This window comes from Zalophus californianus, chromosome 17, assembly GCF_009762305.2.
Source record: "Zalophus californianus isolate mZalCal1 chromosome 17, mZalCal1.pri.v2, whole genome shotgun sequence".
Classification (NCBI taxonomy): Eukaryota; Metazoa; Chordata; class Mammalia; order Carnivora; family Otariidae; genus Zalophus; species Zalophus californianus.
Window position 1 is genome coordinate 35683950 of NC_045611.1, and position 23000 is coordinate 35706949.

General features: G+C 39.0%; 1 protein-coding gene across 4 annotated transcripts in view; it reads right to left on the bottom strand.

Moving 5' to 3' along the window:
- PHKB (phosphorylase kinase regulatory subunit beta) overlaps positions 1-23000 on the bottom strand; it is a 304320-nt gene that overhangs the window by 43895 nt on the left and 237425 nt on the right. For all 4 annotated transcript variants that reach the window (XM_027620346.1, XM_027620345.1, XM_027620343.1 and 1 more), the window contains 4 exons: positions 14206-14261; positions 13596-13689; positions 559-642; positions 33-137 (listed from right to left, as the gene is read on the bottom strand). In XM_027620346.1, the coding sequence (XP_027476147.1) occupies positions 33-137; positions 559-642; positions 13596-13689; positions 14206-14261 (339 nt within the window). The remainder of the gene's footprint in view (positions 1-32; positions 138-558; positions 643-13595; positions 13690-14205; positions 14262-23000) is intronic.

Genomic DNA, 23000 nt, shown 5'->3' on the forward strand with positions numbered 1-23000 from the left:
CCAATTTCAATAAAAAGGGGTTCTGAAGCTACCTTTATATCATCTATCAGCAGTAAAACATCTTGAGACATGTAGAAATCACTTAGGTCGAAGATGATAGGGTAACAAACCACAGTCTTTCCTAGAATGCGATAAATCTGTAAGAGATAATTAAAAAAGTACAAAACAGGACCAAAGGCAAATGTACAGTACATAAGTCCTAATAAAAATTAAAACTGATTAAGAAATTTCAATGTTTCTTGATTGGATCAATAAGATCAGTACACTAAAGAGTAGTCTACCTCTACTGTGATAGAAAAAGCCTCTGAATAAATACTGTCATAATCAGGTACCTTACAATGTTCAGAAATAATATAGGAGTGAGAAGCTTATTCTTTGCTAGAAGACTTCTGTGATATCACACAAAACAAACATTTTCTACTTGTAGAAAATGATAATTCAGATAACCAGCCCAAGTATATAATAAAATGTGAGAATGGATGCATAGCAGGTCAAACATCATTTCATTCTGTGGTATTATAATCTGAACACTGCTCTACAAGGAAATCTTATGAGCACCTTTGATGTACCGAGGCAGCCAATGGGCCTATCTGGCCTTCCGGAGAGTCCTAATTTTTCATTGATTCCCAGGTGGAAATAAGCCTGTAAGACATAAATTTATAAATCAGTCAGGCAAGAAGAATCCATGCTTTCCTTTTTGGCCCCTTTATACCCCCTGACTAAAGCCCTGCTAATTTCTGATCTTTCCAGAGGAAAAGTGGCCAGGGAAACCTTACTCAATAGACCTGGTAGGAAAACAAGCTAGCCAATGATGTCAACTTAGATTTGGGGGCACTGAGAGATTTGAGAGCAAATCTTTGCAGATCTACTTAGCAACATCCTAAAATATGACATTGTTCTTGTGCTGTCAAATGTACAACTTGCATGGCTCTGTCCAATTCATAAAAGAACACATAAAAGAGACAAATGCTTCCTGTGTGATGAAAAAAAAAAACTGGCTGAAGTTTTAAAATTCAGGGCCTCACATCTCCTACTAGATTCCCACCTTCAAGTATTTCCCATCAAAATGGAAATGTCTTTATTGATTTTTCTGATTATATGAATTTTCTGAAAAATTTAAGCCATGTGCTCCAAGTGAATGGCCCTGTTTACTCTCACAATTCCACAGATCACAACTCTTGCACTTTGGTGTATATTGAAGGAAGTATAATTTATTGTGTGAGCCCTAAAGAACACCTGATGTATAGGGTTACAGATTTTTAAAAATATACAGATGAATATGTACTCATATTACACACATATATCAATATGCGCGTATGTTTGGTGTCCTACTTGTTAAAACTTAGTATTGTGGTGTTCCAGTTTCAAGATGGTACACTGAGTCTATGCATGTACTCTACATTTCAGTGTTGAAATGACTGAAAAAATATAAAGACCTCTAAAAATATCTGTAGCACTCACTATTGGAAAACAGAAAAAGGTGCCACAGTGGAACAGAAACTTCTAGAATTTCTACAAAGTAAAAACAGATGGACTTGGAATGAATTAGAAGGTAATCAGCACCAAAGCTGAGCACTTCACCCAATAAGACGCCTTCTTATACTATTTAATACCTATCCCTTGATGAAGGTAATTCCCAACTTTGTGTTATTTCAAAAGCAATTCAGTAAACATCTCTGGATACTGTACTATTATTTCTGCAGAATAATTTCCTAGACTTGATGGATCAAAAAGAGTATGTTTTCTTTGAAACATACTGCCAGGTTGGTCACCCTGTAGAAACAGTGGACCAATTTATATTAGCATTAATAGTGCATAGGCCTGTTACTCTCTTGGGTCAAAATGACAGTTCATCTTAGTTTTAAACTACTGTATTCAAATATTTTATGGTTGAACATTTTCCCATATATTTAATGGCTACTTGTATGTTCTATAAATTTTTCCATTTGTTCCTTTTTTAAATTTTATTGTTATGTTAATCACCATACATTACATCATTAGTTTTTGACGTAGTGTTCCATGATTGTTTGCATATAACACCCAGTGCTCCATTCAATACGTGCCCTCTTTAATACCCATCATCAGGCTAACCCAACCCCCCATACCCCTCCCCTCTAGAACCCTGTTTGTTTCTCAGAGTCCATAGACTCTCATGGTTCGTCTCCCCCCTGACTTCCCTTCCTACTATCTTCATTTTTTTTTTAACATATAATGTTTTATTTGTTTCAGAGGTACAGGTCTGTGATTCATCAGTCTTACACAATTCACAGTGCTCACCATAGCATACACCCTCCCCAATGTCTATCACCCAGCCACCCCATCCCTCCCATCCCCCACCACTCCAGCAACCCTCAGTTTGTTTCCTGAGATTAAGAATTCCTCTTATCAGTGAGGTGATATGATACATGTCCTTCTCTGTTATTTTGCTCAGCATAATACTGTCCAGTTCCATCCCTCCTACCCCCCACCACTCCAGCAACCCTCAGTTTGTTTCCTGAGATTAAGAATTCCTCATATCAGTGAGATCATATGATACGCGTCTTTCTCTGATTGACTTACTTCACTTGTTCCCTTTTCTACTGGGTATTTCTCATTCTTTTTTATTTGTAAGAGATCTTGGTATGTTAAGAATATTACCCTTTGTATAAATATTTTACCGTTTGCTCATCTTCAATGTTGTTACGAACTGTGAGAATGACTGCATAGTAGGTCAAACATCATTTCAGCATGCGGTATTTCAATCTAAACATTTTCTTACTAGGAAAATTCACAAGCACCTCTGATGTGCCAGGTTGTTTATCCCATCTTCAGCTGTATTTAGTTAAATTTGCCAATCATTTCCTTAAAGGCTTTTTTAGCACTGGCATTATTCTAAGAATGGACTTTCACTCCAAACAGTTGTAAACTACTCTTCTATTTTTTCTTCTAGTGATTTTGTTTATATCATTTGTAAAAAAATATTTGAATCTTTAATCTGTCTGGAATTTTTCTATTTGATGAGAGGTAGAAACTTAACCTGTTTTCCTCTGAATTGACTTCAAATATCAACCTCATTGTACACAAAATTAATGTCATTACCAGAGGTCTCTAGTCATTCTGCTACAGAGTACATGCCCATGTCAGAGTTAGCTCTGTGTCTCTTTCTCCTTCTGCATTGCTAGGTTCCTAGAGAATAGCATCCCTTCGGTTGGTTGGCACTGTGCCTGACATAGAGCTGGTGCTCAGGGAATACCTGATGGATGAATGAGGGAGCAACTGAATGTCCTCCTGAGCTACCTGGGCTGTGAATACTGACTCTGTAATAATGACTCTCATTTTAGACATAGTCAACCAGCCAGAAAAAGTATCCTATAATCATTAGGATATATAACTGCACTGAAACTATAGCACACTACACTAGATGGAGCCCGCTTTCTCTCAAATATTTTCAAATTTTCAGAATTAAATGTATGTCTAAACTATTATAGATTTCTTCTTTTGGACAAGTGATCAATTAACCATGTACAAGTTAAAATGTACCAATCTAGATCTCCTTTAAATACTACTCTATTACAGTGAAAGGATTTTCCTTAATTTTCTGAACCAAGGTACAGCAGGTCTATGACAATTGTGTAGACAGACCTGGAATGCTCCCCACATTCCAGGGTGTGGATAATATTATCCCCACATTGTATACATGCACACCATTTAATCCACTGAAATAGTATATAGTAATGGCTAAACAACAGAACTTCATTCTAGATCACACTATATTCATCTCCCCCATGAAGCAAATCACACCACAGTCACCACATCATGAAACACCAATTACACACAGTATAAGGCCTCCTCTCAGCTGTCTGCTTGCTCTCATAGACTCTTAAGTGAGCTGAAGGAGGGTACAGCTCAGAACAGAAAGATCAGCCATTGGCATAAGAATATGTGTATTAACTAAGATTTGAGGGAACACTTTCACTTTTAAAAGGTGGGCTTATCACTGTGTAATATATGGAACTGTTGAATCACTGTATTATATACCTGAAACTAATATAACTCTGTATGTTAACTACATAGGAATTATTGTTTTTTAAAGATGGGCTTATAAGAAGCAATATACTAGGAAGTATATCTTAGAGGATGAATCCCAACCAGCAGCTAGCTTGGAACACAGAGGCTGTAACAACAGAGAATCTTCTATCTTGACACATGTTTAGGGAAGTTGGACTCTTGGCTCCAAATCTCGTTTTGCCCATAGCACATACCCATTTGTTCACACCATTTGTTCACAACATCTTTCAAACAACAAAACATAAAATAAGTCAGGTCCTGTTAGAAGTCTTCACCTTACTCTTTCAATTTATTTTATTTTTATTTATTTATTTATTTATTTATTTTTGAGAGAGTACATGTGCATATGCACTAGTTGAGGGGAGGGGGAGAGGGAGAGAGAAAGAGACATTCTTTTTTTTTGTAAGATTTTATTTATTTATTTGACAGGGTGAGAGACAGCGAGAGAGGGAGTACAAGCAGGGGGAGTGGGAGAGGGAGAAGCAGGTTTCCTGCTGAGCAGGGAGGCCAATCCCAGGACCCCGGGATCATGACCTGAGCAGAAGGCAGACGCTTAATGACTGAGCCACCCAGGCGCCCCAAGAGAGAGATTTTTAAGCAGGCTCCACAGTGCAAAGCCTGACGTGGGGCTTGATCTATGACCCTGAGATCATGACTTGAGCTGAAATCAAGAGTCCGACGCTTAACCGACTGAGCCACCCAGGTGCCCCAAGTCTTCATCTTAGTCTTAATGGAATGCTTCCTACCACCTCCACAGCACCTTGTATAAACATCTATTATAGCACTAATCAAGGTGGATTGTAATTAACTATTTTTCCTTTCATACCAGTAGACTCAGAGTATACTGAGAACAGGGACAGAGAACAGAGCCATTTTATCTGAGTGCCCCACACAAAATTCTCCACATAGCAGGTGTTCACTAATGAATGAATGAATAAAATGCCAGAAGCCATGCCTATCTTTTAAATCTTGACTGCATGTTGTCTGGTAGAGTACAGATTCACCTACCATAAAAAAGTTGCAATATAAATTAGGCCTGAAAAAAATGGAGTCAGGTTTATTTCTTTGACCACATGTTTATCAAAGAACAATAATCTTTGTTACTATTCTCTGGAGCTTTCAGTGAAGGACCATAAAAAGTATATCAGCAAATATAGCCGGTAATGAGAGAGTGTTAGAGCCTTAGATTTTCTCCACTTCATGCTGCCTCCTCTCCTTGCCTCGTGAATCCTCAGTTCTCTCTCCTCTTCTACCACAAAACCCATTTACATCTTTGCATGATTTCAAAGTGTTACCTACTTGAGGGATCCTTGCATTTTCAGCCTTATCTCTTTAATCAGAGGGGAAAAGAGCTCTAAATTTGTTATAAGAGGTTTAAGAGCTCTCAAAGTGCTGGTATTCTGGGTGATCTGACACCCAGGTTCTGGTTTTGTTGACAATGCATAGGGTCTAGTCTGATCACCAGTGACACTCTGAGGTCCTGACTTCTCCCATGCAATGTGCACCTCACTTCTCTAAGCTTTAATTCCTTGTTGTACCATCAAGGCTTTGACCACAAAAGTTTTTATCAACCTAACTGAGCTAATCTTGATTATTTGAGAGAGAAAATTCTAATCACTTACATCAAACACTTCAGAGTTTCTTCCTGTATTGCTTTTAAGAATTACTAAGTAGAAGTGGTGGTTTATAAATAACTGGTAGAATCGGGCTCCCTGCACAGCGGGGAGTCTGCTTCTCCCTCTCTCTCTAACCCTCCCCCCTGCTTCTGCTCTCTCTCTCTCTCACTCTTGCTCTCTCAAATAAATAAAAATCTTTAAAAATAAATAAATAAATAGATTTTTGGTGGGGGCGGAGCAAGATGGCAGAAGAGTAGGAGACCTGGATTTCGTCTGGACTCAGGAATTCAGCTGAATAGGGATCAAACCATTCTGAACACCTATGAACTCAACAGGAGATCAAAGAAGAGAGTAGCAACAACTCTCTGAAGAAAGAAGTGACCACTTACTGGAAGGTAGGACGTGCGGAGAAGTGAATCCGAGGCGATACTCGGGAGGATAGACGGCGGAGCAGGGGGCCTCCGTCGGCCACTTCTGGCTATTGCTAAAGCCGCAGAGCACAAAATTGGAACTTTTGGAAGTCGGTTCCGGTGAGGGACGTCACTCCACTGGCTAAGCGGGAGGTGGAAACCTCGCGGGACAATGTGGACTCAGGACCCTCGGGGTCACAGAAAGAACGGGGGTGCCTGAGTGCAGCAGAACTCCCAGGTATCGGAGCGGGGAAGCCGACTGCAGAGACAGAGCCGAGACGCAGGCTCTCAGCTCGGGGTGGCCATAAATTGTGATCCATGGCCCAGTCGGGCCACTGCTCCTCCAGCAGGGACCCAACAAGCAGCAGAGCCGGGGAGACTCCCCTTCCTCCCCAGGAGGAGCGGCGCGGGAGCGCACCACAGGGATCTGCTGGGTTTGGAGACTCCACACGGGGTCGGGTGCCAGAGATAGAAATGCTCAGTCACAGGCCAGGGGAGGACGGAGTGGGGCCGGAGACCAGGGAGACGGGAGTGATTGACTGCTTTTCTCTGGGGGCGCACTGAGGAGCAGGGCCCCGAGTTCTCAGCTCCTCTGGGCAGAGAGTGGGAGGCCACCATTTTCACCCTGGTCCTCCAAAGCTGTACCGAGAGCTTGCAGGGAACAAAAGCTCCTGAGAGCAAACCCGAGCAGCTTGCTTAGCCCTGACCGACAAGGGTGGGGCAATTCCGCCTCGGCAAAGACATTTGGGAACCACGGCAAGAGGCGCCTCCCCCAGAAGATCAGCACGAACAGCCAGCAAGCCAAGACCAAGGTTACTAATCAAGGAGAACGGGAGAACTCCAGCGCTAGAGGAATACTGTACATAGAATTCATGGCTTTTTTACAATGATTCATTAGTTTTTCAAAGTTAATTTTTTTAACTGTTTTTTCTGATTTTTTTTGAATTTTTCTGTTTCCCTGTTTCAAACAACATCTTATCAATCCCTTTTTTAAAAAAACATTTTTTATTTTTCATATTTAGTCATATTTTATCCCTTCATAGTAGTTACCTTTATTCTTGGCATAATATATAAGTTCTTCTCCCTTTAAAAATCTGAGACACAGTTTCTTCTAACAGATCAAAATATACTCTAAATCACTAGTGTATGGCTTTGTTCTAGTCTACTGCCTGATCACAGTCTCTCCCTTGTTCTTTTCTTTTCTTTTTTTTTTAAAATCTTCTTTCTTCTTTCAAACAACTTCTTATCTTATCAATTCCATTTATAAAACCTTTTATAATTTTCATCTTTACACTCATCTTCCATCCCTTCATTGTATCAACCCTTATTGTGTACATGTATAACTCTTTATTCCTTTAAAATTTTAGGAGGCACTTTCTTCTAACAGACGAAAATACACCCAAAATCTAGTGTGTGGCACTAATCTATACACTGGCCTGATCATATTTGATCATATTCTGTTTTTTCTGTTTTGTTCTGTTTTTATTTGTTTTTATCTTTTTCTGTTTTTTCCTCTTTCTTTTTTCTTTCTTTCCATTTCTTTTCCCCTGGTTTCAGGTCTCTTCTGATTTGTATAGAGTATATTTGCTGGGGACGCTGTTAACCTGTTAGCATTTTGTTCTCTCAATCATCTATTCTCCTCTGGACAAAATGACAATACGAAAAAAATCACCTCAGCAAAAAGAACAAGAGGTAGTACCGCCTGCCAGGGACCTACTCAATACGGACATTAGTACGATGTTGGACCTAGAGTTCAGAATCATGACTTTAAAGATACTAGCTGGGCTTGAAAAAAGCATGGAAGTTATTACAGGAACCCTTTCTGAAGAAATAAGAGAACTAAAATCTAACCAAGTCGAAATCAAAAAGGCTATTATTTGAGGTGCAATAAAAAATGGGGGCACTAACTGCTAGGATAAATGAGGGAGAAGAGAGAATCAGAGATATAGAAGACCAAATGATGGAAAATAAAGAGGCTGAGAAAAAGAGAGAGAAACAACTACAGGATCACAAAGGCAGAATTCGAGAGATAAGCGATACGATAAGATGAAACAACATTAGAATAATTGGGATCTCAGAAGAAGAAGAAAGAGAGAGAGGGGCAGAAGGTATACTGGAGCATATTATAGCAGAGAACTTCCCTAATGTGGGGAGGGAACACGCATCAAAATCCAGGAGGCACAGAGAACCCCTCTCAAATTCAATAAAAATAGGTCAACACCCCGACATCTAATAGTAAAACTTACAAGTCTCAGAGACAAAGAGAAAATCCTGAAAGCAGCTCGGGAGAAGAGATATGTAACCTACAATGGTAGAAACATTAGATTGGCAACAGACCTATCCACAGAGCCCTGGCAGGGCAGAAAGGACTGGCATGATATCTTCAGAGCACTAAACGAGAAAAATATGCAGCCAAGAATACTATATCCAGCTAGGCTCTCATTGAAAATTGAAGGAGACATGAAAAGCTTCCAGGACAAATAAAAACTAAAGGAATTTGCAAACACGAAACCAGCCCTAAAAGAAATATTGAAAGGGGTCCTCTAAACAAAGAGAGAGACTAAAAGAGGCATAGATCAGAAAGGAAAACAGACAATATACAGTCACAGTCACCTTACAGGCAATACAATGGCACTAAATTCCTATCTTTCAATAGTTACCCTGAATGTAAATGGGCTCAATGCCCCAATCAAAAGACACAGGCTATCAGATTGTATTAAAAAACAAGACCCGTCAATATGCTGTCTGCAAGAGACTCATTTTAGACCCAAAGACACCCCCAGATTGAAAGTGAGGGGGTGGAAAACCATTTACCATGCTAATGGACACGAAAAGAAAGCTGGGGTGGCAATTCTTATATCAGACAAATTAGATTTCAAAACAAAGACTGTAATAAGAGATGAAGAAGGACATTATATCTTACTTAAAGGGTCTATCCAACAAGAAGATCTAACAATTGTAAATACCTATGCCCCTAATATGGGAGCAGCCAATTATATAAGGCAATTAATAACAAAAGCAAAGAAATACATTGACAACAATACAGTAATAGTGGGGGCCTTTAACATCCCCCTGAGTGAAATGGACAGATCATCTAAGCAAAAGATCAACAAGGAAATAAAGACTTTAAATGAAACACTGGACCAAACGGACTTCACAGACATATTCAGAACGTTCCATCCCAAAGGAACAGAATACATGTTCTTCTCTAGTGCCCATGGAACATTCTCCAGAATTGATCACATCCTAGGTCACAAATCAGGTCTCAAACGATGAGGGATAGCTCAGTGGTAGAGCATTTGACTGCAGGTCTCAACAGATACCAAAAGATTGGGATTATTCCCTGCATATGTTCAGACCACAATGCTTTGAAACTAGAATTCAATCACAAGAGGAAAGTCGGAAAGAACTCAAATACATGGAGGCTAAACAGCATCCTAATAAAGAATGAATGGGTCAACCAGGAAATTAAAGAAGAATTAAAAAAATTCATGGAAACCAATGAAAATGAAAACACAACTGTTCAAAATCTTTGGGATACAGCAAAGGCAGTCCTGAGAGGAAAGTATATAGCAATACAAGCCTTTCTAAAGAAACAAGAAAGGTCTCAAATACACAACCTAACCCTACACCTAAAGGAGCTGGAGAAAAAAATGGCAAATAAAGCCTAAACCCAGCAGGAGAAGAGAAATAATAAAGATCAGAGCAGAAATCAATGAAATAGAAGCCAAAAGAACAGTAGAACAGATCAATGAAACTAGGAGCTGGTTCTTTGAAAGAATTAACAAGATTGATAAACCCCTGGCCAGACTGATCAAAAAGAAAAGAGAAATGACCCAAATCAACAAAATCATGAATGAAAGAGGAGAGATCACAACCAACACCAAAGAAATACAAACAATTTTAAGAACACATCATGAGCAACTATATGCCAGCAAATTAGATAATTGGAGAAATGGGTGCATTCCTAGAGATGGATCAACTACCAAAACTGAACCAGGAAGAAATAGAAAACCTGAACAGACCTATAACCACTAAGGAAATTGAAGCAGTCATCAAAAATCTCCAACAAACAAAAGCCCAGGGGCAGATGGCTTCCCAGGGGATTCTATCAAACATTTAAAGAAGAATTAATACCTATTCTCCTGAAACTGTTCCAAAAAATAGAAATGGAAGGAAAACTTCCAAACTGATTTTATGAGGCCACCATTCCCTTGATCCCAAAACCAGACAAAGACCCCATCAAAAAGGAGAATTACAGACCAATATCCTTGAGGAACATGGATGCAAAAATTCTCACCAAAATACTAGCCAATAGGATCCAACAGTACATTAAAAGGATTATTCACCATGACCAAGTGGGATTTATTCCTGGGCTGCAAGGTTGGTTCAACATCTGCAAATCAATCAACATGATACAATACATTAACAAAAGAAAGAACAAGAACTATATGATCCTCTCAATAGATGCAGAAAAAGCATTTGACAAAGTACAGCATTCTTTTCTTGATCAAAACTCTTCAGAGTATAGGGATAGAGGGTACATACCTCAACATCATAAAAGCCATCTATGAAAAACTTACAGCGAATATCATTCTCAATGGGGATAAGCTGAGGGCTTTTCCCCTAAAGTCAGGAATGCGGCAGGGATGTCCACTATCACCACTGCTATTCAACATAGTATTAGAAGTCCTAGCCACAGCAATCAGACAACAAAAAGAAATCAAAGGCATCCAAATCGGCAAAGAAGAAGTCAAACTCTCACTCTTTGCAGATGGTATGATACTGTATGTGGAAAACCCAAAAGACTCTACCCCAAAACTGCTAGAACTCATACAGGAATTCAGTCCAGTAGCAGGATATAAAATCAATGCACAGAAATCAGTGGCATTCCTATACACCAACAAGACAGAAGAGAGACAAATCAAGGAGTCAATTCCATTTACAATTGCACCCAAAACCATAAGATACATAGGAATAAATTTAACCAAAGAGGCAAAGGATCTGTACTCAGAATACTATAAAATTCTCATGAAAGAAATTGAAGAAGACACAAAGAAATGGAAAAACGTTCCATGCTCATGGATTGGAAGAACAAACATTGTGAAGATGTCAATGCTACCTAGAGCAATCTACACATTCAATGCAATCCCCATCAAAATACCATCCACTTTTTCAAAGAAATGGAACAAATAATCCTAAAATTTGTATGGAACCCGAAGAGATCCCGAATAGCCAGAGGAATATTGAAAAAGAAAAGCAAAGCTGGCAGCATCACAATTCTGGACTTCCAGCTCTATTACAAAGCCGTTATCATCAAGACAGTATGGTACTGGCACAAAAACAGAAACATAGATCAATGGAACAGAATCGAGAGCCCAGAAATGGACCCTCAACTCTATGGTCAACTAATCTTTGACAAAGCAGGAAAGAATGTCCAGTGGAATAAAGACAGTCTCTTCCACAAATGGTGTTGGGAAAATTGGACAGCCACATGCAGAAGAATGAAACTGGACCATTTCCTTACACCACACACAAAAATAGACTCCAAATGGTTGAAAGACCTAAACGTGAGACAGGAGGCCATCAAAATCCTAAAGGAGAACACAGGTAGCAACCTCTTCAACCTCAGCCACAGCAACTTCTTCCTAGAAACATCGCCAAAGACAAGGGAAGCAAGGGCAAAAATGAACTATTGGGATTTCATCAAGATAAAAAGCTTTTGCACAGCAAAAGAAACAGTGCACAAAACCAAAAGACAACAGACAGAATGGGAGAAAATATTTGCAAATGACATATCAGATAAAGGGCTAGTATCCAAAATCTATAAAGAACTTATCAAACTCAACACCCAAAGAACAAATAATCCAATCAAGAAATGGGCAGAATACATAAACAGACATTTTTCCAAAGAAGACATCCAAATGGCCAACAGACACATGAAAAAGTGCTCAAGATCGCTCGTCATCAGGGAAATCCAAGTCAAAACCTCAATGAGATACCACCTCACACCAGTCAGAATGGCTAGAATTAACAAGTCAGGAAACGACAGATGTTGTAGGGGATGCGGAGAAAGGGGACCCTCCTACACTGTTGGTGGGAATGCAAGCTGGTGCAACCACTCTTGAAAACAGTATGGAGGTTCCTCAAACAGTTGAAAATAGAGCTACCATACCATCCAGCAATTGCACTACTGGGTATTTACCCCAAAGATACAAATGTAGGGATCCGAAGGGATACATGCACCCCAATGTTTATAGCAGCAATATCCACAATAGCCAAACTGTGGAAAGAGCCAAGATGTCCATCGACAGATGAATGGATAAAGAAGTTGTGGTATATATATATACAATGGAATATTATGCAGCCATAAAAAGAATGAGATCTTGCCATTTGCAACGACGTGGATGGAACTGGAGGGTGTTATGCTGAGTGAAATAAGTCAATCAGAGAAAGACATGTATCATATGACCTCACTGATATGAGGAATTCTTAATCTCAGGAAACAAACTGAGGGTTGCTGGAGTGGTTGGGGGATGGGAGGGATGGGGTGCCTGGGTGATAGACATTGGGGAGGGTATGGCTATGGTGAGCGCTGTGAATTGTGCAAGACTGTTGAATCACAGATCTGTACTTCTGAAACAAATAATGCAATATATGTTAAGAAAAAAAAAGAAGAAGAAGAAGATAGCAGGAGGGGAAGAATGAAGGGGAGTAAGTCGGAGGGGGAGACGAACCATGAGAGACGATGGACTCTGAAAAACAAACTGAGGTTTCTAGAGGGGAGGGGGGTGGGGGGATGGGTTAGCCTGGTGATGGGTATTAAAGAGGGCACGTTCTGCATGGAGCACTGGGTTTTATGCACAAACAATCAATCGTGGAACACTACATCAAAAACTAATGATGTAATGTATGGTGATTAACATAAGAATAAAAAATTTTTAGATAAATAAATAAATAGATAAATAAATAACTGTGGAAGTCAACAATTTTCTGTCCCTATTGGGCAGGAATATTCCTAAACAGGCATTTCTGAATCCATCTGCAGAGGAGTACATGCAAAAGGCCCCCAAAGTCACCTTTTAATCCAATCTAAATAGGTATGTAACCACATCAAAAATAAACTCAGATGTTACTTTGAGACCGAGCAAACCAAAAGGGTGGGAATCACTTCAGACTCTAAACAGTAAGGCAAAAGAAAAAGGGAAGTAGTTATTATCAATAAATATTTAGATGAGAAATTTCCTTTAATAGTTAATTAAGGGAAAATTATCAAATCCAATGTAAAGGTTAATTTTACACACAAGGTACTAAAATTCAGGTTAATTTGTTATTTAAGTGCTCAGTCTAAGTCAGTAATAGAATTTAGAAGTAAGAATCAATAAGACCTATGAATATAATGTGGATTAATGACACTATCTCAGAATCAGATTTTAACTATGCTACCTGACTGTAAACTAAGTCTAATCATCATGCTCTAGCACCTCCACAAAGTCAACAGTAAAGAAGTAGAATCACTTACTTTCACCAGCTCCTGCTGAGCCCAAATCTGAATGGGTTCCACCTGTTGAGGAGTTTGAGTCTGAATACCATACGTATTGAGGAAAACTTGAAGGCTAAAGAATACAGGGAAAAAGCAAGAGACATTTTTAGGCAATGCATGTAGAATGTGGAGAATGGTGGAGGAGGAGGAGAGGAGGAAGGAGACTACGCTAGCTTGGAGAACATTTTAATTTATTAACGTGAGGAATATGCCATCTGTGCTGGGATCCAGAGGCCCTCTGGGGTTCTTCACAAGGCATCAGGTGTGAGCTCTGGGGTCTGGCAGAAAGAGTAAGCACTGATTTTGGGAATTCCCAGTATTCGTTGCACTAACTTCTCAAAACTACACCCCAGGCAACACTGGCACAGGTCACACAGTCTTTAATATTCACATCAACTAAAACAAAATTATTTTTAAACGTGAAAAGAATGTTTTTCTGGCACTTAAAGTAACATTAATGACATCCTTGAAACCCTGTAAAGGGGTCTGTGAAATTAATCTCTACCACTATATTCAATATTGCAACATAAAGCAGTAAGCCCCCCTCCTTTCCTCCCAAAGGAACACACCACCCATCTGGATTTCATACCGTTGGCTTTCTGCTATGAGTGCTACATGAACTACCAAATCATTTTCCAGTGGGCCCTGTAATATAGAATAAGGGGGGGGGGGGAGAAACATTTTAAAAGATCTGGTCATCATCAGCTACAATGAGAATCAAGGACAATATTAACCATCTCTAAGTAGTTCATTAAAATGATGGACACCTACTGGCTCCATGCAGTCACCTCTTTCCTTGTTCTCCACTGCCTACTAATCAATTTGATGGTGTAGACAGAGTGATGGAACACCAAAGAATGGAAAACCATAAATCTCACCCCTACCAGGGGGGCTAGGCTGTCAGGACTATTTTGAATGATGCATAAGAGTAGTTTGGGGACTGAGAATCATTTTCCTGACTCTAAAGGGAAGAGAAGGAACAAAAAATAAAAACCCAACTTCTGTATTCTCCGTAAAAAAATGTGAGTTGAAATTCTTCATTTGACATCTTAATACATATAAGGCTATTCCTTTCCTCTTAGCCAATTTTCCTTTGGCACCATTTATATCAAAATAGCTTTATTCTAATATATAGTTCCTATAGTAGAGAATGAACTACCCAGTTGACTATGTAATTAACACTGTGTTCATTAAGTACAAGCTGTTGGGCTTAATAGTTCTAATCAAAGATACTGTTGGATATTTGCTACTCTTTTCGTGTATGTGTGGAAAAGATTCACTATAGCATATATTACACATTGTTAAAATGAACCCAATTTTGAGCCTGTATTAACAGAGACCATTAAAAAGTATCAATAAATTACAGTATTAGGAAGCTCTGAAAATACTGATCAAATGTAATTTCTTTATAGTAATGAATCCAACATTCCCAATAGTATGCTGTAAAATATCTGATTTACCATCAGTCAGTTCCCCTCTATGGTATTCAATATGTCACTAGAATTTATGTATGATGGAAAGCAAGAAACACCAGAATACATATATCAGCAGTAAATATCATACAATCAAAAGGATGGTTCCCAGAATCATCGTGAAAATGCCATTTCAGGCAGACTTCCATGTGATTTAAATGAATATATAAGAGAAAATATGATATAACAACCCAACAAAAATAAATACACATTAAAAATGCCATAAATTCTATTTTCATTTGATAAAGACCTTAAAAGTTAATGTTACTCAGAAGGATGAGAAAAAATTAATTATTCACAGTCTCATCAAGATTTCTAACACCAAATGAATACATTAAGCCTATTTCTCTCAGATGAAATCTAATATTTACTTCATCAAAAGAAGTAAGCTTAGAGTGGGCAAATTATCCACAATCTTCAGTACAATTATGGATTCTTAAATAAAAAGCAAATGAATACATATAGAAGAATACAGATAATGTTTCAATAACAATAAATAAGGCAGCTTACAGATCCTAATTGGCAAATTGGTATCTTTTTTTTGAATCACAGACCTTTTACGATAATGTCTTTACTTGTATGACAGAGTACTCAGATCTGAAATGCCCACTACACATATTGAATCATAGTAAGTATTTGGTTAGGGGACTACTAGATAGCTGAAGAATTCTTTCATTGTAAAACCTCAGCATTTCAGAAAGTTACATTCACAAAACTTCTATCATGATCTTAGGCCTTCACCATAGCCCATAGGGGACACTGCACCCTATTTATACCCCAGAAAGAATTCGGCATGGGTAGTCCCACCTCGGTTGCTCCCTTCCTCTCACTGCCAAAGTTGGAACCATCTTTTCTCTGTTTTCACCATTTTCTTCAAAGCACCAACATTTTGTCTAAACCCAAGAAGTCTCTCTGAAAACATCCTAATAGTAATTAATATTTTCTATTTCTGGATGGTATTTCCCTAAATATTACTATAATATTTTCTCCTTTTAGGTTCATAAATTGCACACACACACACACACACACACACACGTGTATATATGCATATACATACTCAAGGCCTGTATGGTACTGGTGCTCTCCATTTCACATGTATTTATATACTCATTCATCTGATCAATAGTTAAGGCATTCTAATATACAAGCCCTGTGCTATACCCTGATGTTACAAGATAAACACAACCCAGTGTCCCTCCAAGAGGAGTTTAGAGTGTCCTGGGACAGATGGACAACAGACAAGCTTTCAAATATGTGTTTATTATCATGTGAAAGCATTTCACTGATACCTTTATTTGGTATTATAGACCTACCTAATTTAAAAAAAAATGGCTGCAGGACATTACATTACATGGACATACCATACTTTATTTAAGGAATGTTTATTTTGATGGACATTTAGGTGGTTTCCAATTCTGCAGAGAATATAATTGTCCTTATCTCAGAGAACTGCTAAGGATTTAGGGAGGAACAAAGTGCTAGGCACAGTTTTGACACCTAACAAAAATAAAGGCACTAAAACTTACGGCAGTTGTATTTACTATTTTCACATCTATCCTAGGACAGCTGCTCCTCTCTTCTTTGTTGAGATTTGCTTTAATACCTAACTTGCCCTAAATCTCGTTGGTTTCCACCATTCTAAGACATGAGGACCATCCATTACCCCATTTTTGTATGGCTAGTTCTTCTCCAAAGAATTCCAAACATCTTTTAAAAGAAATCCTCAGGTGACTTACCACTTTCCAATTTTCTCTCCTTTTATTTGTCAAACACAGACTATAGCTATCTTCTTACCCTTTACCTTTCTTGTCTCTATAATCCTACATTCCACCATCTAACCTACTTTGCCTTTAGAGACAGAAATCCTCACACTTAAGTCCTTGGTCTTCTCATTCCACTTCTTTCTCTTTCTTTGTCTCTCTCACCAAACTCAATCACTCTGGTAGCTTTAATTATCACCTCTAAGCAGATCATTTCATATTTATGTTTCTAGTCTTGAACTTTCTCTTGAGTTCTAGCGCCCATATTTTTAACTGCTTTCTGGACATTTTCTCTTGGCTATTTCCAAAGTTAAAAGTTCCTGAACTCAATTCCTCACCAATCCTACCTCCACCCCAAAAAGGCTCACTCCAGCTCAGAATGTCAAAATCATCTTTGATTCCTGTTTTTTACCCTCCATATCCAATTTGTCATCAAAATCCTGTTAATCTTTAACTCATAAACTATGAATCTTCTTTTCTTGTATCTTCTTTTCATTTCTGTAGCAATATTCAGGATAGGGAAGTACCAACCATAGCAACAAACACTTCACATAACACTCAACATTCTATGTGCAAGGAAGGCACTGTTCTAACAAACCATTAATTTATAATAACAAACCATTATTTCCATTTTCCAGATAACAAAACTGATGCAAAGAAAGCTTAAGTAACTTATCCAAGGATAGAGAGCTAGCTAAGAGCACAGCTAGAATTCAGACACAGGCAATTTGACTACAGCATGTTTGCTCATACTCAGTTATTCTGCCTCTCAGAGAGTGGAAAGGGGGCAGATGCTAAAATTGAAAGATCCACATACAAGTCCCATCTTATCACTTGATCCTGCATGATCCAGGTCATCTAATAGATGCCTTAAGTTTGTCATGGACAAGACTGAACCACTGAATTCCATCCTTAAAACCACTCATCCTCAAAGTATTTCTTACCTCTTTAAGACCTGATCTAGCCAAAAAGGTGTAAATCACTCTTGACTCTTTTTTCCTTCAAACATCCTAACCAATAACAACAACAACAAAAAGATAAGTTATTGAGCACCATGTAACCACAGTTATTTAGTAACTCATCAAAACACCCATACTTGGTGGGGAACTATTATTCTCATTTACTGATGAGACAACTGGGGCATGGAGTTGTTAAAAAAAAGACTTAGCTAACATCACAGATAATATGTGGCAAAGGGGAAATCCAAATCTGGGCAGTCTCATCTATCTCTTAAACATTACAGTGTCTGGAGGTAGGAGGAGCAAGACGATAGAGGAGTAGGAGACCTATATTTCGTCTGGTCCCAGGAATTCAGCTAGATAGGGATCAAATAATTCTGAACACCTACAGACTCAACAGGAGATCAAAGAAAAGAATAGCAGCAACTCTCTGAATAGAAAAGCGACCACTTTCTGGAAGGTGGTAGGACGTGTGGAGAAGTGATCCGAGGCGATATTCGGGAACATAAACGGCGGAGGAGGGGGCCTCCGTCAGCCGCTTCTGACAAGTGATAGAGCAGCAGAGCACAAAATCGGAACTTTTAGAAGTCGGCTCTGCTGAGGGACGTCGCTCCAGTGTCGAAGCAGGGGGTGGAACCCTCGTGGGACAGTGTGGTCTCAGGACCCTCGGGTTCACAGAAAGACCGGGGGTGCCTGAGTGCAGCAGACCCCCAGGTATCAGAGTGGGGAAGACGGCTGCAGAGAGGGAGCCGAGATGCGGGCTCTTGGCTCAGGGTTGCCATAAACTGTGATCCATGGCACAGCTGGGCCACTGCTCCTCCACCTGGGACCCAACAAGCGGCAGATCCAGGGAGACTCCCCTTCCTCCCCCGGGAGGAGCGGCGCGGGAGTGCACCGCAGGGATCTGCTGGGTTTGGAGAATCCACAGGGGGCCAGGTGCCAGAGATAGAAACGCTCAGTCACAGGCCGGTGAGCACAGAGTATGGCCGGAGACCGGGGAGACGGGAGTGATTGACTGCTTTTCTCTGGGGGCGCACTGAGGAGTGGGGCCCCGAGCTCTCGGCTCCCGGCTCCTCTGGGGCGGAGATTGGGAGGCCGCCATTTTCACTCTCGTCCTCCAAAGCTGTACGGAAAGCTTGCAGACAACAAAAGCTCCCGAGAGCAAACCCGAGCAGATTACTTAGCCCCGACCGGGAAGGGCAGGGTAATTCAGCCTCCGGCAAAGACATTTGAGAACCACGGCAACAGGCCCCACTCTCAGTTGACCAGCAAGAACAGCCAGCCAAGACCAAGTTTACCGATCAATGAGAACAGGAGAACTCCAGCGCTAGGGTAATACTGCACATAGAATTCATGGCTTTTTTCCCCTGATTCCTTAGTCTTTCAAAGTAAATTTTTTTAATTTTCTTTTTTTTTAATTTTTCCTTTTCCCTTTTTCAACCAACATCTTATCAATCCCTTTTTAAAAAAATCGTTTTTATTTTTCATTTTTACCGTCATATTCTATCCATTCATAATAGTTAACCTTATTTTTGGTATATGTATATGTATATACATATATTTCTCTCTTTAAAATTTTAGGATACAGTTTTTTCTAACAGACCAAACTATACCCTAAATCTCTAGTGTATGGCTTTGTTCTAGTTTCCTGCCTAATCACATTCCTCCCATTGTTTTTTAAATCCTCTTCTTTCTTTTTTCAACCAACTTCTTATCAATTCCTTTTCTAAAATCTTTTATAATTTTCATCTTTACAATCATCTTCCATCCCTTCATTGTATTTACCCTTATTATTGTACATATATAAACTTTTCTTTCTTTAAAATTATGGGAGGCACTTTCATCTAACAGACCAAAATACACCCAAAATCTAGTGTGTGGCACTGATCTATGAACCAGCCTGATCATATTTGATCATATTGGTTTTTTTTTTTTGGTTGTTTGTTTTTATCTTTTCCTTATTCTTTTTTCTTTCTTTCCCTTTCTTTTCCCCCAGTTTCAGGTCTCTTCTGATTGTTTAGTGTATATTTTTCTGGGGTTGTTGTCACCCTGTTAGCATTTTGTTCTCTCATTCATCTATTCTCCTCTGGACAAAATGAAAAGATGGAAAAATCACCTCAAAAAAAGAACAAGAGGAGTACTGACTGCCAGGGACCTAATCAATATGGACATTAGTAAGATGTTGGAACTAGAGTTCAGAATGACGATTTTAAAGATACTAGCTGGGGTTGAAAAAAGCATAGAAGATAGTAGAGAAACCCTTTCTGGAGAAATAAAAGAACTAAAATCTGACCAAGTTGAAATCAAAAAGGCTATTAATGAGGTGCAATCAAAAATGGAGGCTCTAACTCCTAGGATAAATGAGGCAGAAGAGAGCATTAGTGATATAGAAGACCAAATGATCGAGAATCAAGAAAAAGAGAGATAAACAACTACTGGATCACGAGGGCAGAATTCGAGACATAAGGGATCCCATAAGGTGAAACAATATTAGAATAATTGGGATCCCAGGGGAAGAAAGAGAGAGAGGAGGGGCAGAAGGTATACTGGAGCAAATTATAGCAGAGAACTTCCCTAATTTGGGGAAGGAAACAGGCATCCAAATCCAGGAGGCACAGAGAACCCCCCTCAAAACCAATTAAAATAGGCCAACACCCCGAATTCTAACAGTAAAACTTACGAGTCTCAGAGACAAAGAGAAAATCCTGAAAACAGCTTGGGATAAGAGATCTGTAACCTACAATGGTAGAAACAATAGATTGGCAACAGACTATCCACAGAGCCTGGCAGGCCAGAAAGGACTGGCATGATATATTCAGAGCACTAAATGAGAAAAATATGCAGCCAAGAACACTATATCCAGCTAGGCTATCATTGAAAATAGAAGGAGAGATAAAAAGCTTCCAGGACAAACAAAAACTAAAGGAATTTGCAAACCCAAAACCAGCCCTACAAGAAATTTGAAAGGGGTCCTCTAAGCAAAGAGAGAGCCTAAAAGTAACATAGACCAGAAAGGAACACAGACAATATACAGTAACAGTCACCTTACAGGCAATACGATGGCACTAAATTCATATCTTTCAATAGTTACCCTGAATATAAATGGGCTAAAAGCCCCAATCAAAAGACACAGGTTCTCAGATTGGATTAAAAAACAAGATCCATCAATACGCTGTCTGCAAGAGACTCATTTTAGACCCAAAGACACCCCCAGATTGAAAGTGAGGGGGTGGAAAACCATTTACCATGCTAATGGACACCAAAAGAAAGCTGGGGTGGCAATCCTCATATCTGACAAATTAGATTTTAAACCAAAGACTATAGTAAGAAGTGAGGAAGGACACTATATCCTACTTAAAGGTCCTATCCAACAAGAAGATCTAACAATTGTAAATATCTATGCCCCTAACATGGGAGCAGCCAATTATATAAGGCAATTAATAACAAAAGCCAAGAAACAAATCATCAACAATACAATAATAGTGGGAGACTTTAACACCCCCCTCACTGAAAGGGACAGATCATCTAAACAAAAGATCAACAAGGAAATAAACACTTTAAATGACACACTGGACCAAATGGACTTCACAGATATATTCAGAACATTCCATCCCAAAGCAACAGGATACACATTCTTCTCTAGTGCTCATGGAACATTCTCCAGAATAGATCACATCCTAGGTCACAAATCAGGTCTCAACCAGTACCAAATGATTGGGTCATTCCCTGCATATTTTCAGACCACAATGCTTTGAAACTAGAACTCAATCACAAGAGGAAAGTCGGAAAGAACTCAAATACATGGAGGCTAAAGAGCATCCTACTAAAGAATGAATGGGTCAACCAGGAAATTGAAGAACAATTAAAAAAATATCATGGAAACAAATGAAAATGAAAACACAACTGTTCAAAAATCTTTGGGATGCAGCAAAGGCGGGCCTAAGAGGAAAGCATATAGCAATACAAGCCTTTCTCAAGAAACAAGAAAGGTCTCAAATACACAACCTAACCCTACACCTAAAGGAGCTGGAGAGAGAACAGCAAATAAAGCCTAAATCCAGCAGGAGAAGAGAAATAATAAAGATCAGAGGAGAAATCAATGAAATAGAAACCAAAAGAACAGTAGAACAGATCAACGAAACTAGGAGTTGGTTCTTTGAAAGAATTAACAAGATTGATAAAGCCCTCTCTGGACTTACCAAAAAGAAAAGAGAAATGACCCAAATAAATAAAATCATGAATGAAAGAGGAGAGATCACAAAGAACACCAAAGAAATAGTAACAATTGTAAGAATATATTATGAAAGGATTATTCACCACAACCAAGTGGGATTTATCCCTGGGCTGCAAGGTTCGTTCAACATCCGCAAATCAATCAATGTGATACATTAATAAAAGAAAGAACAAGAACCATATGATCCTCTCAATAGATATAGAAAAAGCATTTAACAAAGTACAACATCCTTTATTCATCAAAACTCTTCAGACTATAGGGATAGAAGGAACATACCTCAATATCATAAAACCCATCTATTAAAAGCCCAGAGCAAATATCATTCTCAATGGGGAAAAACTGAAAGCTTTCCCCCTAAGGTCAGGAACACAGCAGGGATGTCCACTATCACCACTGCTATCCAACATAGTATTAGAAGTCCTAGCCACAGCAATCAGACAACACAAAGAAATCAAAGGCATCCGAATTGGCAAAGAAGAAGTCAAACTCCCACTGTTTGCAGATGATATGAAACTTTATGTGGAAAACCCAAAAGACTCCACCCAAAAACTGCTAGAACTCATACAGGAATTCAGTAAAGTGGCAGGATATAAAATTAATGCACAGAAATCAGTGGCATTCCTATACACCAACAACAAGACATAAGGAAGAGAAATTAAGGAGTCGATCCCATTTACAATTGCACCCAAAACCATAAGATACATAGGAATAAATCTAACCAAAGAGGCAGAGAATCTGTACTCAGACAACTATAAAATACTCATGAAAGAAATTGAGGAAGACACAAAGAAATGGAAAAACTTTCCATGCTCATGGATTGGAAGAACAAACACTGTGAAGATGTCAATGCTACCTAGAGCAATCTACACATTTAATGAAATCCCTATCAAAATACCATCCACTTTTTTCAAAGAAATGGAACAAATAATCCTAAAATTTGTATGGAACCAGAAGAGACC